A 23,127-nucleotide genomic window follows, 5' to 3' on the forward strand; every position below is an offset into this window, starting at 1 on the left:
CCAAATTCTGCAGTTGTGGGTGTTGACCGACTCATTGAGATAAAAACGAGCCTCATCACCCCACAATATTCTCCAAGGCCAGTCATTGTCGACCTCCATTCGGGCAAGAAATGTGAGCGCGAAGGTCATGCGCTTATCATAATCTGCGGTAGTTAGTGCTTGCACACGACTGAACTTATACGGATAGAAGTGAAGCATTTTCTATAAGATTTTCCACACTGTACCATAAGTCATATCAAGTTTGCGAGCTATGGCACAAACACTTGGACCAGTACTGGTGCCTGTGTCGTCGAACACCACAGTAACAACGTCTGTTATTGTCTCTTCTTGCACTGCTTTCCATTCTCTGCCAGGTCTAACTCCTAGTGATCCAGTTTCTTCAAACTTCTTAACCATAGCTCTCAATTCTACAGCTGACATAGGACCTGTACGCAGGTTATGAAGCCTTCTAAATTCCTGAAGGGCTGCTACGGCATTGCACTGTTTAAGGTAAAACAACTTAACAAGTAAATCACACTGAGGCAAGGTAGGACGCATATGGAGCACAATTTGTCTGTCATTTGAATAACTGCCTGAACGTTCCCAATCCCTTTTTAAGTGGAATTGGTGGCGCTGTTGTCAATATACGCACAGTAAAATTTGCATTATCTTTTTTACCTGTGTTTACTGCAAATATTTGACTGCTTTTGGCTCTGCCAGTGCCAAAATTTCCTCTATTGGTGACTTTTGGTACTAAATATTTTTTTCATAGTATTCATGCCCCATGCCTTCTCAATATAAAATGGTCTCATTCTGTGTATTAGTTTTAGCTACAGATACCTCCAAAGAGGGAAAGTTAATTTATGGCCACCCTGTGTATTTCATGATATTTCAAAAAGTGTATAATTTTGTCTATTTTGAAGAATGTTTCACATCGATGTATTATGTCATCAAAGATATGACAGATAACATGATGAAGACTTATTGTTTATTTTTGAATGGTGTTTCAAGAAAACATTAAATGTAAGTAAATAGAAGAAAATAGCACTTTTTTTAGCACTTGGAACAATTAAATAGGCAATAAATTTCATAGCACTTTTAATAAGTTATTTGATTTTTTTTTTGTATTTTTTTGTTAAAAAAATGATCAAAAATTTTACAGTGATAGTTATTATTTGGTGTGATTAATTAGGTATTAAAACTTTTTTTTTAAAATTTTTAGATGGATGTTGAACATATGAATCGTTATGTTAGTTCTGTAAATCCAGCAGTATATCCTCATCTCACTCTTGTTCTCCTTGGCATTGGAGTCTTCTTTATGGCATGGTTTTTTGTGTATCCTTAAACTTCTCAGAAACAAAACAAATATATTTGTTAAATGTAAAGTTGACATTTATTTGAATTATTTGTTTATATACATACAAGGATAATGAAATGAATAAAGTAATAAACTTTAATTGCCAAATATTTCAACCAGAAATTTACAGGTCATCATCTTTGGCAAGAAGGCTAGTAAGTACAAGGTAGAACACATTAACAATGGATTATTTAAAAAAACAAGACTAGTTCCATGATGTTATAAAAGGAACATGCTATTTGTGAGATGTAATAATTGATTGGGGGGGGGCAGGGTATTGATGTCTGATGAAAATTAGGCTTTCCCAGATTTTTGATAAGAGGCTGTTTCAATTCAGATTAGTACAAAGCAGGGTTTTGACATTTGAACATGAAGTGGCAATGATGGAGTAAACCTGTTTTTAGACCAGAAGATTCCGTGGTCTTTATTTATTCCATGATGCATTGTCAGATTTCTTATTATTGATGTAAGATTGGTGTTCTTGTAATATTATTTCCACATAAGTTCAGTTTGTCGAAAATAGGAAAGGTGACAATCACAGAGGAACTTTGTAGATGCTAAAAAGAGAAAGTGGAGATCATTTATCTTTAGAAGAAGAAACACAATGAGAGTTTGTTGAACAAAATAATTGTTGGCATTAAGTTGTATTTTTGAGGATTCTTGAAATTGGTTCAAAAATGCCTGAAATATGTAGAATTGAGGCTCTGTGACATTTCAAGGTTGCTGGAGGTAAGTTTGTAAAAATCAAAAACATGCATAGTCTGTTTTGAGAAGCCATTCAGTTGCATAACATGTTGGATGTTGAAAAGTTCTTGTGGATTATAGCATACAATATGAGAACAGCGCAGTAGTTTTTATAATTTGATTTGTTTGGGAAGGATGGTGATCAGATTGCTGCTTATGTAGCTACCAGTGAAGGTGCATTTTATAATAGTCAGAGGTAGTTTACCTGAAGGAAAGTAAGATATCTAGGAATGCAGTTTATTGTCCTTTTCTGTTTCCATACTGAAATTTATCTGGGGGTAGATTATTTATCTTTGCTAGAAAGGCTGATATGGTATCTTCCTTAATGGATCAGAAAGAAAAATGTCATTAATTACAGAGGATAAAAGGATTTCTTCTAAGTGTTCCAGATAAAAGTTTGCAAGAGCTGGAGAGAATGATCTTCTCATTGAGCTCTCCTTCTATCTGTGAAGTTGGTTTTAGCAGATGAAGTAACTGGAGTGGATGAGAAAGTCGGACAGTCTTGAGGGAAGAAGGCCTTATGAAAGCAAATGAAGGGAATCTTTGAGTGGGACATTGATAAATAAGGATTCAGTGTTGAAACTGACTATTAATCATCAGATTGAAGGGATAAATTCTTCACTTCTACTAGGATGGATATCTGAAGAGTTTTTATGAAAGAGCATGAGTTGCCAATTTGGGAGTTTAATAGCAGAAATAAAAACTTAGCTATGTGATACATAGGATAATCAATGCAATCCATGATTGGGCAAAGCAGCATGCCTTTTTTTCATGGATCTTAGGTAAACATGCAAGTGGGGGGGGGGATGCATCTTCAGTTTGTCTATGGTATCTCTGTCAAGATTGGTGACTTCATCAAATAGTAAGTTTAGTATTTTCAGTTGGCTGTCTGTAGGGTTGTCTTTTCTTAATAAGTGAACCTGTCGCTTAATAGAAGAAATGTTTTTCTTTTATGTTCAGTGATATCCATGACAGTGTAGCTTTCTGCTTATCAGCTTTGGTATGTATATATTTATTATATAACATAAAAGCAGCCACTTCATTAGGACCATCATACCTCTTTCCACATTCAGAAATTATTTAACTTTCAGTACTTAGCCATTGATTTCACAAGATAAAAGAACTTAATGTCGAGTATAATCCAAGACAGGGCAGCACGGTTTGTGGGCTGCTTGTATTAATCTGAGAGATTTTATTGATGCTCCTGGAATCATTCTAAATGATCTATCTGAAAGCCATTATGTAATCAGGTTTGCATGAAGCGAGAAACTGGATTTTCAAAATTGTTAATGTAGGATATGCCACATATTGTTTGGTTCATCTGGAGATCAGCTATGTGCCCTACCCTGCCAGCCTACTTGCTCTTTCATTAGACGGAGAGATTTTTCATGCTTAAAGTATTAATTTTTTTTATTTTTCTCCTACTGTTGGACAGCTTTCAGTTTATGTGGTATATATATCTCCTGTTATCCAAAACAAGCAAGAATATGCCGTAGTTATTGACCTTGGTTGTACCGAGACATATCCATTTCATTGATGTTTCCTTCACCCATCTTTGTTCTTGGATATTGCTGTTTATTGAAATGTGCATTTCATTGGTTTTCTGGGTAGAACACAAAATGAGAGATCTAAGACTAAATTTGAGGCTGCTGGGCTTGTCACTTATGGAAGGCTGTGGTAAGCCCTTGATGTTTTAATTGTGTGTGACATTCTATTCTTTTTTTGGTATACATAATACCATATTCCAAAATCTATTAAGATATATGATACCTTTATGGAGTCATAGGACTCAACTATAAAGACCACTCTGTAAGTGGCTTTTGAATAAATAATTCTCTCCAATTCACTGTCTGCTACACTACAAGGTATGTTTTATGTATTAGCATAAAATGTTCTCTGGCTTTTTTTTTTTTCCCTCATTCATTTTAAAATACTTTATTTGTAAACTTTGCTAAATTTTTGTGCTGCAGTTTCTTCTGCATTATAATACTTATGTCAGTATAATATAATGAAATAGTCAATACCATCTTAATTATGAAGTATTCCTAATAAAAATGCCACTGGCTACTTACTTTACTTCTCAAATTAAAGCAAAATTGTCTTCTTAATATAGGTCTATGTAGATTATATATATATATGTGTTAAAAATACCAAGCAATTTTAAACCTGGTTTTACCCCATTACCCAAGTAAGCAAAGACAAATTAAGTCAAGTTTGCGCCTGCAAGTGATGCAAGTCTAGCTGATCCTACAGGTAGTGCAAGACCAAGGCAACTCGTGGTTAAGGTGGCATAGCTCTGATCACTAATCTTAATATTTACCCTTAATGCCAAAACACATCACTTTAATACAAAACATCAAGCAGGGGATGCATGATGTTTTGTATTAAAGGCAAGGGGCCACTACCCAGACCAGTTTTGACCTTTATTGAGGTCTCATCAGTGGAAGCTAGGCTAGAAATACCTTGGTATTTCTAGCCTAGCTCCCACTGATGAGACCTCAATAAAGGTCAAAACTGGTCTGGGTAGCCCCTTGCCTTTTATTATACCCAAGGTAAAATACTTTCTACATACAGGGTGTTCGGGATAAATTTGACAGTTTCGTAAGGAAAAAGAAAATCTTCTTTGTATCTATTAAATTTAATGAATTGACAAAAAACATTACAGGCAGAGTTAATTACAATACTATCAACAAGATTTACTCAAAATAACCACCATTAGCATCGATCACAGCTTCAATTCTGCTTCGGAACCTCGAACAAGCTGATGCTACAGTCTCTCTGGGAAGGGCCGCAAAAACTGTTTTAATTTTATCCATTAACTGGGCTTTTGTATTACTGGAAGTGCGATTGGTGTCTTTTTCAACTGCGCCCCATACAAAATAATCCATGGGGTTAAGGTCTGGGGAGTTTGGAGGCCAAACATTTGGACTGGTGAAGTCGTAGAAATTTTCAGACAACCATTTTTGACTTTTCCCAGAGGTGTGGCAAGGGGCCGAATCCTGCTGCCATACATACGGCCTGCCATTGGCTACCCTTGTTATCCAGGGCTTGACTACAGTTAGCGACTCCACGAACAAAGCCCGAATTCCAATGCCAGGGTTCTTCAACACCTGTTCCTGCAGATTTGCGAGGAATTCTGCTGTACGAACGCAATCAGATCGTCTGCTAGGGATCTTTCTTCTTGCTACATCCTCGTAGTCACCATTGCAAGTCTCTAGTTCATGCCTGATTGTTTTTACTGTATTCAGGGAGCATTGGGCAGCAGTCGTAATATCCTTATTTTGATGGCGGGCACGAATCATCATGATACAAGTTATTCTCTTCCATGATTCAGGTGGGTTCCAGCTATCCATCCTTTCTGACATCTTGTATATGAATGAAGAAGGGTCCAAACTTTTAAATGAAGAGAAGTGTGTGTTAATACATGTAACTTACGGAAAAATATAATTAATTATAAATATGTCAAATTTATCCCGAACACCCTGTATATATACATACACACACCTACAGTCATACCCCGACTTACGCGAATCCGGAGTTACACGGTTTCTTATATGTATGTATTCCTGTCCTGCTTCACACCTCACTACTAGTCGTATATCTTTCCGGCGCCGGCCGCATTCGCCAGTGTCGCACATGCTGTGAACAAGCACTGCCGTGTTTTGCGCGGTCTCCATTCATACACGATTTTTATAGTCTACAAACCTTGCGATTGTTTAATGTTATGTTCTTGATAAAAATTTTATCACATAAAAAATAATAATGTCGTCCAAAAGAAGCAAGTCTGATTCTTCTTCAGCTAGCAAGAAAAGAAAAACATTGACTTTGGAAACAAAACTTAACATTATTAAGGATTTTGAAAGTGGAATGAAAATTTGTGAGCTAGCAAAGAAGTTCGATCTAAAGGAATCCATAGTAAGAACAATCATAAAAGAAAGGTTTACAGATTTTGGAGGACATAGATTCTAACAAGGAACGAATTGTAGCCACAAGGCAGGGAATAAAAAAATCATTAGCTTACATTATATATATATGTATGTATGTAGAAAGTTTTTTACCATGGGTGTAATATATGTTAAAGATACCAAGATGCTGGTTTTAATCCTTTTTCCCAAGTAAGCAAAAACAAACGTGAAGTATATTCAGTTCTGAGCTACTTGCATATAGAGGCTGATGACTTCATATCACTTGCCTTAGTATGTATCCCATAATGCAAAGCCTCGCCCCCCCCCCTTTCAGGCGTGTATAATGCAATGCATAATGGGAAGGGCCATTACCCAGACCGGTTTCGACCTTTATTGAGGTCTCTTCGGTGGGAGCCAGACCCGGGAGACATACCAAGGTTGAAGTAGTGCAGAAGTACACCCAAGGTAAAAAACTTTCTACATCTTTCTCTCATCCAAAGATTTTTATTAAGAAGGTCAAGCACCTTTTGTCTACTTGTATATGAGATATATATGACTTCTGCATTACTTCAACCTTGGTATCTCTCATGGGTCTGGCTCTCACTGAAGAGATCACTAAAGGTCGAAACTGGTCTGGGTAGTGGCCCTTCCCATTATGCATAGCATTATGGGATACATACTAAGGCAAGTGATATGAAGTTATCAGCCACTATATACAAGTAGCTCAGACGTGAATATATTTCACGTGCAAAACTTTGTTTTTGCTTACAAGGATTAAAACCAAATATAAAATTTCTTGGTATCTTTAACATATATATATGTTTATTAAATTACTGTTTAATATATTAATTGCTTTTAACAAGCCTTAAATTACAAACCACTAGGAAAAAGAAAACCAGAGCATCCTCTTAAGAGATTCAGCAATGACTTCTAAGGCCAGAATAGGCCACTCTAGGCCTAAATCCTTGACAAGTATTATGATGATGACTGTTTAACTTCATGTAGCTTGAAGTGTAAATTTTGTTTAGTTGACATTTTTTTTTTTGGATCAAATTACCACGTATGCATTGTATACAGCAAATTAATTTAATTATTCTGTAGATGCTTTGAGAAAACTAATTCTAGCCATATAGTTAAGCTATGTTAACATGACCAGACCTGAGCACAGTATTCTAGTTGTGGGCGTATCACATCCTTATAAAGAGGAATAGCAACCTCTCTATCTCTATTTTATAGTGTGTTCTTCAATAGCCAAGTAATCATATAAGCTGCCTTAGCAATATGTCTTCTAAACTTCAACTCTCTTTCTAACCCCCATAATGTATAATGAATTAGATTTGATTAAAACTTAAAGGGATATTTTGTGTCACTTAAAGGGTTATTTTACATTCAGATTTAAGTTCTTTGGTTTTGAAGTCATGAGTGATGAATATGGTGAACAGGAAACAGCATTTATTCAAGTGGAATTCTACTGCATTCTTGCTATTTTTGTTGGTTCTTAATATTATTATTAGATCTTCATGAAAGCAAGAACTTATCTAGGGAGGCTACACATTCCCCACACCTTCTCTTAAACCGATTCACACTAGATGCACTCAATACTTCAGCAGGCAAACTGTTGCACTTAGTCACATTTCTATGAGAGAAAAATATAGCTCATCCCTTTCTTAACTATACACAAACTTAACTTCCATGGATGCCTCTATTTTCTCCCCACTTCCATATAAAGAATATAAGGAAAGAGTTTACAGACTTCTATCATATCACCTCTCTTTCTTCTATCTACCAGTGTCTGCAGTCTACATACTCCATTCTATCTGCATAATCTACATTCCATAATCCTGATATCATCTTTGTAACTCTTCTTTGCAGCTTTTCTACAGCTTCTTTATCCCAGGACACCAAATCTATGCAGAGAAGTCCAATTTCAGTCGTATTGTCATTTTGTAAAGAGGCAAAATGACTTCCATATCGTCACAAATAGTTGTATTTTCAATATTCGTTATGTGACTTTAGAAATTAAACTTTCTATCTACCATAACTCAAAGATCTCTAGCCTCGTCAGTTATTTCAAGGAGAATCCCACCAATATAATATGCTGTTGGATATCGCACCATGTCAAATTGCATAACTTTACACTTATTGATGTTGAACTGAGAGCCATTATCATTTGCCCACACTTCTAGCCTATTTAAATCATCCTGTAAATGCTGTAGATTAATAGCATCTCTGATTGCTTTGCCTAACTTCGCATCATCAGCAAACAACTGAAGATCTTCCTTGAACCCCTTTCCAGTAGCATTAACGTATAGATTAAACAACAGTTGTACAAGTGCTGATCCCTGTTGCATACCGCTCATCTTAAATCTGGCAAATTTAATTCTTCCAGTATACCACTTTCTGATGCCTGTTCTCTTAGCCCACATATCCAAATGATTAGTTTACATTTAAATGAGTGAGGGGATTTTATTGAATTAATCCACTGGGGATTATAAAAAGAGTAAGTGAGAGGAGGAGAACCAGGGGCCATTCCTGATAGTTATGTAAAAGTGTGGTGAGGAAAGGTTGTGAGGAGTTGATTATTTACATAGAGAATTGTGAGTGAATGGAACACATCACCAGAATATGCTTTTAATGCAGGGAGTGTTAAGGATTTAAGATTGAGTACAATAAATATGTTGACTGTTGAATGAACCTCCCACAATAAGATTGCTGACTCCTTGGAGGGTGTAATAGCAATCATAATGATATTTCTCCATATTCTCTAGTTCATACAATAGCCTTTCATGTGGTATCCTATCAGATGCCTTAGCACAGTGTGTCTCAACCTGTGGTCTGCTGGCAGGCTTAAATTAAATAAATATCTATTTTTTAATTATTCAAACAACACAAATTAAAATTGAATAAATAGGTAAAAATTATTGAGATAAAATGGATACTTAAAAAAACAACAACAAATAGCTGCAGAATGATGAGTAATAAAAGAGGGGTGAAGTGAACAACAATATGGTTTTATTGCTTCCACCTTCCCTTGCTGTTCAGAAAACGATGGAATTACAAGATGAGGATTTCCGGCCCTGAAAAATTCCTTGTCATCCATCATGTTAGTAAGGCTAGAACTTGAGCCATAAGACCTGAGCCATATTAACATGTTAAGCCATATAGTTAAGTCACAATCGTTATTATCTATATTCAACATTTTCAAATTTCTTATATGACAACTATCTGATCTTTTGCCAAAACTATCTCAATCCACTTTACTTGAATTTACTTATGTGGATTTTATCCTGCCAACTGTGCCATTGTTAATAGCTCTCTCTTTGCTTTATTATCTTTGTTATCTTTATTGTAGACTGCGCTATTGTTAATGTCTATGTACAGTATACTTGGTTTGTAAGTGCTGGGCCAATTACTCTATTATGTTTACTCTTAAATAGATCCTAGAGTTCACCTTTGTTAAATTAATATTTGCTTCTAATATGACTCTATCACTTTACTTAAACTGACTCCACCTTACAGTTGACCCTTCTTAACATTGTCCTTAGTTCCTGTTGCATGCAAAGCAGACCTTAAGGTTTCTGTTGTGTTCAAAGTGCGATTAGCAGGTCACCAAAATTCTCATTCTTCTCAACTAGACAAATTTGTTTGATTATCAACTGCACCAGCCTAATTGAATTAATATAGTCTGAGAATTTCAGGAAAAGGATCATAGGTTAGGTTAGATTGTGATGGCTAAGCTTTGGACAGCTCACTAGAGATCGGATCTTAGGAAGCGGAGTAAATAAAGTTCTAATGTTATATTTTTTGAGAATCTTGGCTTGGCTAATTTTTGAGAGACTGAGCTTATGTATGGTATAGATATATTTCCTTCAGCATTATTCATTTCTTCAGTATGGCGTCTAGGAGGCTAGAAATCATGGCTAGCTTTGACATAGTATCCTTGTTCACAAATGTTCCTACAGACGAAGTTCTGACACTACTCAAAGATAAGTTATCCAAAAAAATGTTAGCCTTACTTATTCATTGCATCAAGTCTGGATATTTTAGATTTCAAGACACCATCTACAAGCAAAATCATGGTCTAGCAATGGGTAATCCTTTATCTCCTGTACTTGCCAACATTTATCTGGAAGATTTTGAAGTTAAAGCTATCTCTTCCTATTCCTTAGCACCTAGAATTTGGAAACGATATGTGGACGATGTTTTCCTCATTTGGAGCCATGGACGTGATTCTCTCCTGGATTTCCTTGCACATCTCAATAGTCAACACCCGAATATCCAATTCATGGCTGAGTTTGAAACTAATGGTTCCCTGCCTTTCCTGGACGTGAAACTGACCCATTCTTCTGAAAATCTTAAAATTTCAGTGTACAGAAAACCTACACACACAATAGATATCTCCATAGTCAGTCCCATCATTTCTCTCCTCAGAAACTTGGAATTATTTCTACTTTGGGACATAGAGCTCGCTCTCTTCTTGACGACCCAGACTAACTTCGTAAAGAAATCAATTTTCTTAGATCTACTTTCAGACTTGAATGGTTATTCTCAAAAAATTACTAAAAAATTCCTTTTTAATCCTCCTAGTCGCCATACTGAAGAAATGAATAATGTTAAAGGCAATATATCTATACCACACATAAGCTAAGCCTCTCAAAAATTAGCCAAGGTTCTCAAAAAATATAACATTAGAACTTTATTTACTCTGCTTCCTAAGATCCGCTCTCTAGTGAGCTGTCCAAAGCCTAGCCATCATAATCTAAAATATCCTGGTGTGTATAAGATATGGTGTGATTGCGACATTCCTTACTTTGGCCAGATGGATGTCTATTGAATTGCGTATGGAGGAGCACAGGAGGGACATCGCTTACAAGAGAACATGTGACAGTGCTTTATCCAGCCATATCCTTTTTTCAGCCGATTCTGATGATGAAAACCATGTTCATACAATCTTTTGGGATAGATCTAACAAAATTTTCCATTGCCATAACGAATTTGAGAGAAAAATTGTAGAATCTAGAGAAATCATCCTCAAAACTGTACATTTAAATAATAATTTAAGCTATAATCTCCAGACTGTCATTCTGCTGTGATCAAATACTGGTGCTCACGAGATGCTATATGCGCGCACTCACCCAATAATGTGCCCAACAAAGAAACGGCTTTGAATACGTTAACTATGGTGTTTTCACGTTAAATATGTATAGTAACCTTCCTGTGCTGTTCACAGTTTTTAACTTTGTCTTTTCTTTTATAAAAACACATGAAGAAGGCTGTAAAAAGCCGAAACTAGTCGTGTGATACTATTAAACCTTTTTATCTCGGTTTATGTCATTCGATTTTTTACAAAAAAAATATATATATATGTATATTATTATTATTTTCGGGCTACTTCAGGGAGTCCTTAGACTCATCGAGGGAGGCCCTAAACATCATGTCCACACAACTATACGACATTCTCAAAGTATCTAACATACCTTGCCTTGAACTCGCTCACTGTCATAGCACCCACAACAGACTCTGGCAGCTTATTCCACTCATTTACCACTCTAAAAGTAAAGAACCCAGCTCTAACACCACTGCTAACCACACTCTTGCCCAGCTTCCATAGGTGTTCCCTAGTTCTCCCACCACCAGTCCTGATCTCAAAAATATCCTCTGAATTAATCATATAGAATCCTTTTAGTGCAATTTGAATGTCTCAATCATGTCTCCCCTTTTCCGCCTATCAACCAGTTTCTGCAACCCACAAATCTTCAACCTGTTCTCATATGGTTCATTCCATAGACCTACTATCATCTTAGTCACTCGCCTCTGGATCCTCTCCACCTCCTCCCCATCAAGAAGGAACCGAGGTGACCAAATCTGGGCACAGTAGTCAAGATGAGGTCTTATCAAGGCTCGGTACAGAGGTACAATAACTTGCTTGTCTCTGCTCGTTAAGGTATTTTTCAACACCCAAGTGAATTGATGATCTGATATAGCTACTTTCGCAATGTGCCCCCTAAACTTCATCTCCCTATCCACCAACACTTCCATGTCCCTGGCCTCATCAATCTCTTGGAGTACAGTTCCACCCATGTGGTATACTGCTGCTAATCTTTTCACCCCAAAATGCATAACCTTACATTTTGTCACATTAAATTGACATCCATTCTCCTTAGCCCAGAACTCCAATCTATCGAAGTCATCCTGCAAGACTTTGACATCTTCTGCATTCACTATCGCCCTCCCCAACTTTGCATCATCAACGAACAAATGAACAGTTCCACTTAGATCCTTCCCTATATCGTTAATGAACAGATTAAATAGCAGTGGTCCAAGAACAGAACCCTGTGGCACCCCATTAGTCACAGGCCGTCTTTTGGACTCCACTCCTGAATAAACCATTCTTCGATATCTCTCCATCAACCACCCACCTATCCATCTCACCAACCCTATATCCATTCCCATGTGTTGTAGTTTACGAATTAGAATTCCATGTGGTATCCTGTCAAACGCCTTTGCCAGGTCCAGCAGTATCGCTGTAAACCCATTTCCCGTATCCAGTTCAGCCGTCACCTTGTTATAAAACTTGAGCAAGTTTTATAACTCAGGCATGATCTACCCTTTACAAAGCCATGCTGTCCCCTGTACAGTATCTCATTTTCATCAATCCATTCCTGTATTTTTCTCTTGACTACTTTCTCCAAGACCTTGACAACAAGATATGCTGATCGGTCGGTAATTTACAACCATAGTGTTGGATCCTCCTTTATGCAGTAAAACTATTTTCTCCTCTTTCCACGCCTTCGGGACTAAACCAGACCCGAGACTCAGATTAAACAACATGGTCAAGGGCACTGATAATTCCTTAGCCGCTTCACGCAAGATCCGTGCCGGTATACCATCCAATCCCACAGATGTATTCACATTAAGGTTTTGTAATAGACTATTCACCTCCTCTTCATTCATCACAATTCCCATATAAACTAATGGCTCCTTCATTTTTTCAATGTCACCACCTGGATGGTATACTTTTGCAAAGTGCGTGCTCAGTAACTCCACTATATCGACTGGTTCAGTGACCTCCTTACCATCGTCATTCCTTAAAATCATTTTGCCATGTACAGTTTTTTTCTTGCTTGCAGCATATTGAAAGAACTGTTTGGGATTCTCTTTTGCTTGCACATACTAGTTTCCTCTTTTGCTGTTTTTACCACACTCGTTACCATTCTGGCCTGCACTTTATACCGTTCGTGTACCTGCAGGTCACCCCTTTCTTTAAATTCCCTCCGCAGTTGTTTCTTTTTTTGCAGCTCAAGCTTAATGGTTTTATTCACCCATTTAACCCCTACGTGTTTTACTTTTCGGACCCTAGGTATACAATCAGCCATAACCTCCTGTAAATGCTCCTTGACCACTTCCCATGCTCTATCGACGTCCAGCCCTTGCAGTTGTACATGCCATGGCACTGATCCAAGCAATCTCCTAAGCTTGTCATACTTGCTAGCACGGTAATTCCACATATACCCTGTCTTAATCAAAAATTCCACACCTTTAGCCACCTCCCAGGTGGCTAAAGGTGTGGAACCTTATGATCACTCTCACTAATAGGTGGCAACATGGTCATATTCATTACAGTCAAATTGTGAGATGCTATTACCAGGTCAAGCACTCTCACATCCCTAGTATTTTCAATTACATGCTGTCTCAGATAGTTATCCCTTAATAATTGAATAAAATCCATTTCCTTCCTCACATGTGTCCTCTCCTCCTTCCAATCAATGTTACCATAATTAAAATCCCCCATAATAATTTCCCTCCTTCCACTCATTTCATCAATTTGTTTATGCATACTATCTCCACCATCTATTCCATCACCTGGTCTATAGCAGCACCCAACTGTATATTTTATTCTGCCAGTCTCAATCTCACACCAAATAGCCTCAAATGAGCTCCTTTCACTATCATGCAATACAACTTCAATTCTCCTTGGCTGCAGTTCATCAGCTATAATCAATAACACCCATCCCCCCATTTTATTCTCTCTGTCCCTCCTAAACACAATATAACCTGCACATTCTATCCCACTAACTATATCATCTTTCGTCAGCCATGTTTCACTAATGCCAATAACCTGTGGCCAGGAAGAGCCAATCAAGGCCAAAAATTCTTCCTTCTTGTTCCTAATACTCCTGGCATTAGTATACATGAAATGCAGTGATCTCTTTGTCCCACCCTTATCTTGATGCGTTATTCTAAATGTCCCATTCCCATTTTTTAGTCCTTAGTGCTGGCTCAGGTACATTATATACATTTTTACACTCAACTGTCTCACTGATGTCTGCAAACCACTCCCCCCCCCCCATCCTTGGTAGTTCTAGTTTCCCTGGTTCTGCACATCCATTTTCACTTCATTCAGCAACACTTTTTCCAGTCTTCACACACCAAGTCCATTCAAATACAGGCCATCCATCTTGTATAAGTCCTTTCGCCCATCAAACTCATTCCACACCGTCTGCATAACCTGTGCATAATGTCATTTGCGATTATGGCCCTCCTTCTAAACTCCTCTCTGCCATACCGCGGCAACAGACTCACCATTCTAACTCTGTCACTCTTTTCTTTCGCTACCCTTAACAATACTTTCAAGTCCTCTCTCTCAAAAAATTTATCACCTTTCAATTCATTCGTACCCGCCACAATTATTAATTCTTTCACCCTCTGTTTTTGCACTCTAATACTCTCACTTACATCCTTAAATTTTGCACCCGGTAAGTACGATTTAGTTTCATTCCCATCTGTCACTCCTCTTAATAACGAGTCACCATACAACACTCTTTCCTTCATTTCAGAAACTCGCCCACTCTTACGCTGGTTATTTATATTAGCCGAATCACTCTGGAAAGAGTTTTGCAGGTGCTCTAATTGCCGCTGCGCATTTTGTATCACTGCACGCAACCTAGTGATCTCACTTCCTACAAATAATTCCTCATTTTTTTTATCATTCAAACCATTTTCTCTCTGTGTAGTTGCTCTCACTCTTTCTTAGATCACCGCTCTCATTGCCATCTTGTACATCGCAATTCCCTATCAAGCCACTATTTTCACTCGCATTCTGGCTTTCTTCAACCATAGCTGTCTCACAACCTGACACATAATTCAACTCCTCACTTTGCTTACACTTTCTGCACATTCTTCCACCACTATCACTTTCAATCCAAACTCCAGCCTCATTCGGGAATGGATACATTCCACACACATCACATTGGACAAATTCTCTCATATTATAGTTTTTGGACGCCATTATCTTACGTCGCATTGGCGCCATATTCAAATCTATGAAACGTATCGTTAAATACTAAATTAAATAACGGAATTTACACCAAAATCACACAGACACCACAAGCTACCAAAATTAGACAATATTACGTTATGATTTTAACCTATATTCTAATTTTCATTCAAAATTATACTTAGCTTTCGGGAGCTCCCTGAAAACACGACCAACCATCTGGCCCTCTAGCGGCTGATATATATATATATGTTTGAAACCCCTGTAAAACCGAGCTCGATAAGTTAACCAACTTACTTATCATGCGAGATTTTACAGATTATTTATGTAAAAGACAAACTATTTGCACCTTTAACAACATTGGAATCCTTTTTAGTGGAAAATTATATTTTTGTTGATTCTGAGTTTCTGGAAAGGGTTTGTAACCACCTCAAATCTCTGAAACATAATTTTGAAACATATTTTCCGAATAACTTTTATAAGAAATTTCTGTGGGTTTGCAATCCATTTCAGGCTTACAGTCAAGAGAACGACCTCTCATTATCGAAAAAATAATAGTTAATTGAGCTTTCAAGTGAAGTACACATAAAATTTTTTACATGAAAAAATTTTATGTGTAATTCACACATCTTATACTGCAAACATTTTTTATTATTTTTTTCCCAGAAATTCAACATGGAAAATGTGATGCGTCCAAATGTAATGATGCATCTTATCATCATCATCAAATTCCTGCCATTGTATCCTCAAAAGGTGTACAGGATATGATACTACAGAAAAATTTACATCATTACTAACTTCCTATCTACAATTTTCCTCCAAATCAGCCTGTTACTTGTCAAGACTCCAACATTATCAGATCTTATATTTCTATCGTCTAAGACACTTTGTACGGTATCAATTCACCTATATCTTGGTCTTCCTCTGCATCATTTTCCTGCCAACCTGGCAGAAAACACTTGTTTGGCTAATCTTTCCTTGCCCATTCTGCTTAAGTGACCGTACCACCTGAGGTTAGCTCTGCTAACACATTCCTGGATGCTGACAATGTCAAGTTATTTCCTAATATCCTCGTTTTTAATATGATATTGACATTGATGCCATCTGTTCACGCCTGTAATCTTTCTCAGGACTCTCATATCTGCGGTCTCTAGTCTTTGGTCAAGTGTTTTACTTTTGACCCAGCTCTCAGATCCATAAGTTAAAACTGGTTTGAACACTGTCTTGTATATAGCTAATTTACTGTTCTGAATAATTTGTTTCTTATTCCATATGAATTTATTCAATTGACTTCCTACTTACCAGCTTTGCTCATTCTGTTGTCTATTTCCCTATTTAATTTACCATCTTCACTAAAAATCGTGCCTAAGTAGCTGAAATGTTTTACTTGTTTCACAGGTTCTCCATTGACAGCACAGTTGACATTTTCAACGATTCTGCCTATTTTCATTATCTTTTTATTGCTGACCTTCATACCGTATCTATTACAACAGTTATTTAATTTAGTCAGGGAATCTTTCAGACTTGTAGCGGATTTATTTAGAAGTATATCATCATTCACATAAAGCAAAGAGCAGGTATTAACATCTCCAATTTTGATATCAGATTTAATACCACTTTCCTTCATAATATGATCCACATAGATAACGAATAACAGAGGGGATAATGTACATCCTTGTCTGACAACAGATTTATCATTAAACCATCTTCCTGTACTTCAATTCTAACTGCTGATTTATAACTCAAATAAAGACTAAGTATTGCTTGATATAATGCTCCATTGACACCATATAACTGTAGCGTATTGAATAGCTTCTCCCTTGGTACCTTGTCATATGCCTTTTCTAGATCGACAAAACTTAAATACAAATCTTTGTTATATATTCCCATGATTTTTCAACTATTTGTCGTAAAGTGAAGATCTGATCCTGACAGCCTCTATTTGGCCTGAATCCAGCTGGTTCTTCACCAAGCTTTCTTCCACAATTCTTCACAACCGTTTCTCAACTATGCTTGCACAAATCTTACCAGGCACACTCAGTAGGGAAATACCCCTGTAATTCTCACATTCAGTTTTATTTCCCTTTTTATATATTGGTACTATGAGCGCTCTACTCCAATCATCGGGAATTTGTCCCTCTGTTCAGGACTATTGAACTATGCAGTGCAGCCACTGTAAGACTTTTATACCTCTATACTTGAGCATTTCTGGTTGAATAACATCTACTTCTGCTTCCTTTCCGCATTTGAGGCCTTTGATGGCTTTTTATACTTCAAGAATGGATATGTATTCCTGACTGTATGCCTGTTGAGTGTTTTTCACCACTGTGCTATCACCGCTTATTTCGTTTAGCAATTTTTCGAAGTAATTACTCCATACTTCAAGGACATCTTTTTCTCTCGCTTTCATGGCACCTTCATCATCTGTAAGTCCTTTTACAGCATTCTTTCCTCCATTTCTAAGCTTCTTCAAACAACCTCCAGAATAGTCTGCCACCTTCTTGATATTTATTTTCTATGTTTTTGCCAAAGTCCTCCCATGACTTTTGTTTAGCCAATTTTACACAGTGTTTAGCTTTCTTACATTTGTCTCTGTATTCTCTAAGAGCACAAGCTGACTTATTTGTCAGGAACTTTTGATATGCTTTCTTCTTTTTTCCTTGACTTCCTATGTCCACCATGGAGTTCTGATTTTTCTATCCTTGTAGACAACTTCACCAAATACCTCTCTGGCTGAATCAATCAGGGTTTTTTTCAAGACTTGCCACTGAATATCCAAGGTTTGGTTCCTGTTCTCAAACTCTTTAATTTTCTTCAATAATCTTTGTGTATTTTAGTCTACAGTTCACATCTGAGAGTTGCTCAACTTTTATTCGCTTTAAAACTTTCTTACATGTCATTCTTTTCAATATGAAATTCAATTTTATCCTGCTCAAGACCAAATAGTGATCACTTCCAATTTCAAATCCTCTGTTCACTCTGGTGTCCTGCACCAGGGAGAAAATATCAACAGTAACATATTCAATGAGAGTTTTCTTATTCCTTGCCTCTTCTCTCTGTGTGAATTTGTGCACATTTTTATGTTGGAACATGGTGTTAATAATAACTAGTCCATGACCTGAGCAGAAATCCAACAAGGATTTGCCATTATTATTAGCTTTGCTCTTTTCTCCAAATTTTCCCAATATATTTTTGTATGTCTGACAATCATTTCCTACTCTGCTATTTAGATCTCCAACGAGGACCAACTTTTTCTTTTTCATTGTGTCAGTTGCTTTTTCTAAAGCCTCAAAAAATTTCTCCACTTCTACCTTAGTAGAACTTTTTTGTGGGACCATAGGCAGAAATAAGTCTCATTGAATATGTTATAATTCAAATGTTATATTCAGGCTGCCTACCATTCAAGAAGATTAGTCTTGTATTTAGTGTTGAATATTATGGCTACTCCTTCTTTTCATTGATTTTCATTGCCTGAATATAACATTTTGTATTTATTGCTCAGAAAGGTCTCACCAGTTTGTCTTTTTTTTGTTTCAGTCACCCCTATTATGTCGATGTGGTACTTATCTAATGATTCAGCTAGCTCCATTTCTTTTTTATTCAGGCTTCTTATGTTGATAGTACCGATCTTTAACTCTGGTGATGTTGAGTTGGGGTTTGTTTTCAGATTTGTTCCAGTAGCTGACTTTTTGCTGTTTGCCCTGGTTCCCTGGCAAAAACAATGGGGGTCTTGTTTTTGCTAGGGAACCCGGGCGATGCCCCAACCGACATGAAATTTTGTCATGTTGTACCATCATTTTGTATTTTGGTTTGCTTTCAAGTGACAGTGGGCTTAAAATGCAGTTCCATGAACTTGGTTTGGCTGAATTCTGGATCTTGCCTTCAGTGAGAAATGAATTTCCTGAATTATCTGAAGACGCATTGAAAATTGTTATGCAGTTTTCTACAACCTATCTTTGTGAGAAAGGATTTTCATCGTTCCTTTAAATAAAAACAAAATACAGAAAAATTGTTTTGGTGTGTGTGCCGATCTTCGACTGAAGTTGATCAATATTGAACCAGATATCCAGCAACTCTGCAAGTGCCGAGAAGCTCAACTATCTCATTAAAAGTAAGTAGTAACATAATTATATCATATTATTTATTTGTTTAATAAAAATTAAAACTTTCTTCAATGATGATACACTTTTAATCGTTTACTTCCAATTTAATTAATTATGTTTCCATATGTATTCAAAACATGCTTTTAGATTTATTATGTTATAAATGGCACAGTTTTTCCCAAATGTTGGTAATCCCCACATAGGTTTTTTTTAAAAAAATTACCTAACTTAGTGGTCCGTAGAATTGTTTTAGGCATTTTACTGGTTATTGGGCTTAGAATTAGAAAGGTTGAGAAATGCTGTCTTAACAGATTCCAGTAGTATCATAATGTATCCATTTTCTTAGCCATAATGTTATTATAAAATATGAGAAACTGCTCAGGCATGACCTTCATTTAGTAAACCCATACTATTTCTTGCAAAGTTTATCTTGTTTTTCCACCCATTGCTGTATGCAAATTCTTGCTGCCTTCTCTAAAATCTTTGCAATTACTCCAGAGATACTCATAGGTTGGTAGTTAGGCACATTAGTTTTTCATCACCTTGTATAACAAAACTGTCATACATTTCTTTCCACTCCTGTGGTATCTTTACTGTGCTGATATTTCATCTGTACCTATTTCAAAACTCTTATCCAGGTTATGCAACAGCTCCATCTCATACACTTCAATCTCTTCATCCAGTGAAGTGGTAGCACTGTGCACAGTTGATAGATCTTAGCAAATTGAGCACTCATTATTTGAACTACTTCATCTGCATCCATTTAAGTTATTCTTCTGCATTCATTTTTTTTTTTTACTTGCAGAATAATGATAAAATTCTTTTGGATTGCCTTTAGCATGTGCAGCCAATTTCTTTATACTCCAGCTTAGCTTTCCATACAATAATCATAACTTTTCTGGCTTGAACTGTATATATTTCCTAACTCCTCTCTCTCTATCCTTTTATCTGATCTATACACAAAAGGCCACAAGACCTATAGTACATTAGTGCCATATGTGGGCAAGAGGAATAGAAGAAAGAAGGAATCTGTGCATATTTTGCTTGAAGTTTAGAGTTCTCCTAAATTACCAAAACTCTTGTTTTGGTAATTTAGGAGGAGAGCAGAGGAATAATAGTGGCCAATTCAGCTGAGCACTTTCCATGAAAGTATCTGCAAAAGAGGCACAAGGCAGAAACTGAACGTCTGTGAGAGAGGGATTGACGTGGGTATAGAAAGGGATCATTAATTAGCCTGATTGTCAACTTCTGCAGAGAATAGAGCAAGGTTAGAGGATTTTGGTGCACCACCCCAAATATGGGAGCAATATTCCACTGGTGGGCAGATTTCAGCTTTGTATAGAGTTAGCAGCTGTGAAGATGTGAAGTAGTGTTTTGTGTGAAAAAAGTACACCAGGTTTTTTGGTGGCTGCAGAAGCTATAGTTAACATGTGGTTGTGCCAGGAAAGATTTGAGGTGCAGGTCAGTCCAAGAAGAGAAATCCAATCGTTTGGATAGCTCAGTATTACTGAATGTGAGACATCAGGACTGACTTTCAGTGGCATCGAAGTTTACGATTGTCCTTTCCCCACTGATATAACTAAGAGATCTGAGTTCCGGACCTTGGTTATGGTAAATCTTGATGATTCTAATACTTGAGCACTACAAAGTTTGTCAAATGAAAAGGAGGAATGGAGTGTATTGTCATCAGCAAAGCTATGGATAGGATTGGAAATCTGTGAGAGCAGGTCATTTATATACAAGAGGAAAAGGGTGGATGAAAGAACAGAACTTGAGGACACTCCTATATTGGTGGGAAAATCTAAGGAGAGGGAACTGTACCATGACGGAATGAGCAACCAATGAGAAAGTTGGCAATCCAGTTGCAGAGTGTGGAAGGCAGACCATAGGATGGCAGTTAAGTAGGCCCCTGTGCCAAACCTGATCAAATTCTTTTTAAATGTCAAGGACAACCATATGAGTTTCTCCATATTTCTCCATGGCTTGAGTTCAGAGATAGATGATGAAAGCAAGATCAGCTGTAGACCAGCAATATAGCAGAATCCATATTGCTGGTCACTGATTAGTTGATATATATCTAGGAGATTCAAGTGTTGGTTGTTGATGACTTTCATAATTTTTGAGAGAACAGAAGTGAAAGCAATTGACTGTAATGCATTGGTTGATTTTTATCACCTTTCTTTGGATGAGGTGGATGTGGACCTGTTGTAGGGAAGATGTCAGTTGAATAGGATAGATTGAATAGGTGTTAGTTCTGGAGGAATAGTTTTTAACAGATAGGTGGAATACCATGAGGACTAGGTATCTTGTTTGTGTTCAGGTCATTTAGGATTCTCTGATTTCTTTTTTAAATAAAATATATACAAATGGACAAATACCAATAGAATGAAATACAAGTGTAACCTATGCTTAAAAAGTGGGATAAAACAAAACCTGCTAATTACAGAGGTATTAGTTTATTGATTGCATGCTACAAAATATATAGTAGAATACTTAATGAAAAACTGAAAATATACAGTGAAAAAATATTATTAGAATGTCAAATGGATTTAGAAAAGGGTGTTCTACAATGGATGCAGCTTTCTGTTTAAAACTACTTATAGAGAAAAGAAGTGAATTTAATTTAGAAACTCATCTTTTGTTTATAGATTACGAAAAAGCATTTGACAAAGTAAAAAAATATATACTGTTTGATATATTACAATGAATTAAATGAAGAAGAAGAAGAAGACAATTACAAAACAGCTTAAATACCACAGATTCTACCAGAAGAAGTTATGTGGAGCATCCAAAGCTTGCAAAATGTGAAAGCTGCAGGTGAGGATTATAGCTGAACTTCTAAAAAAAGGTGGAGACACAATTTACATACTCTTAGCAAAACTATTTACTTTATGCCTGAAGAAAAATGATGTACATGGAAGAAGGCTACCCTAATTCTGATACATAAAAAATGTGAGGTAGAAGACTTGATGAACTACTGACCTACCAATCTACGATCAGTGGTTTACAAAAGTCTTAGGTCATAGGTTTTGTGCGACACTAGATCTAGCACAACCAAAAGAACAGGCAGGCTTTCGAAGGGGCTTTAGTACAATGGACCATATTGAAGTTATACAGCACGTTATTCAATGGTGTAATGAATATCAATTACTACTATGTCTCTTGGTTTTATTGACTATGAGAAAGCCTTTGCTTCACTTAAAACTTGTGCAATATCTAAAGCATTACGAAACCAACAAGTGGAGGAGCCATACATCAGGACCATCAAATCAGCATACACCATTGCCACAGCAGCAATTCATTTCAATGGAAACATCTCTACTGTGGAAATACAGATAGGTATCAGACAGGGTGACAGAATATCTGCAAAATTATTCACAACATGCCTAGAAGGAATATTCAAACTTCTTGATTGGGAAGGGAAAGGTCTGAAGATAAATGGAAGATATTTAAGCCATTTACGCTTTGCAGATGACATAGTTATCTTTACTTCAACTGCGCATGAATTACAGTCTGATATCCATGAACTCCAAATTGCTAGCAAAACAGCTGGCCTAAAGATATACCTAAAGAAGACCCAAGTTATGTTCAATACCTATGTCCAACCAGAAATAATAAAAATCAATAATAAGGAAATTAAAGAAGTAGATCATTACATATACTTAGGACAACAGATATGAATGGAACAAAATATCATGACTGAAATTAAAAGGTGCATGGTGCTTGGATGGAAAACGTTTAGAAAATTACATTCAATATTTA

General features: G+C 36.7%; 1 protein-coding gene across 1 annotated transcript in view; it reads left to right on the forward strand.

Annotated features, from left to right (window-relative positions):
- kud (oligosaccharyltransferase subunit 5 kud) overlaps window positions 1-23,127 on the forward strand; it is a 47,356-nt gene that overhangs the window by 9,332 nt on the left and 14,897 nt on the right. Inside the window, exon 2 of the mRNA XM_090408596.1 lies at window positions 1,202-1,314. Within this exon, the coding sequence (XP_090264722.1) occupies window positions 1,202-1,314 (113 nt within the window). The remainder of the gene's footprint in view (window positions 1-1,201; window positions 1,315-23,127) is intronic.

This window comes from Typopeltis vanoorti, chromosome 18, assembly GCF_054136105.1.
Source record: "Typopeltis vanoorti isolate ZY-2024b chromosome 18, IOZ_Tvanoo_1.0, whole genome shotgun sequence".
Classification (NCBI taxonomy): Eukaryota; Metazoa; Arthropoda; class Arachnida; order Uropygi; family Thelyphonidae; genus Typopeltis; species Typopeltis vanoorti.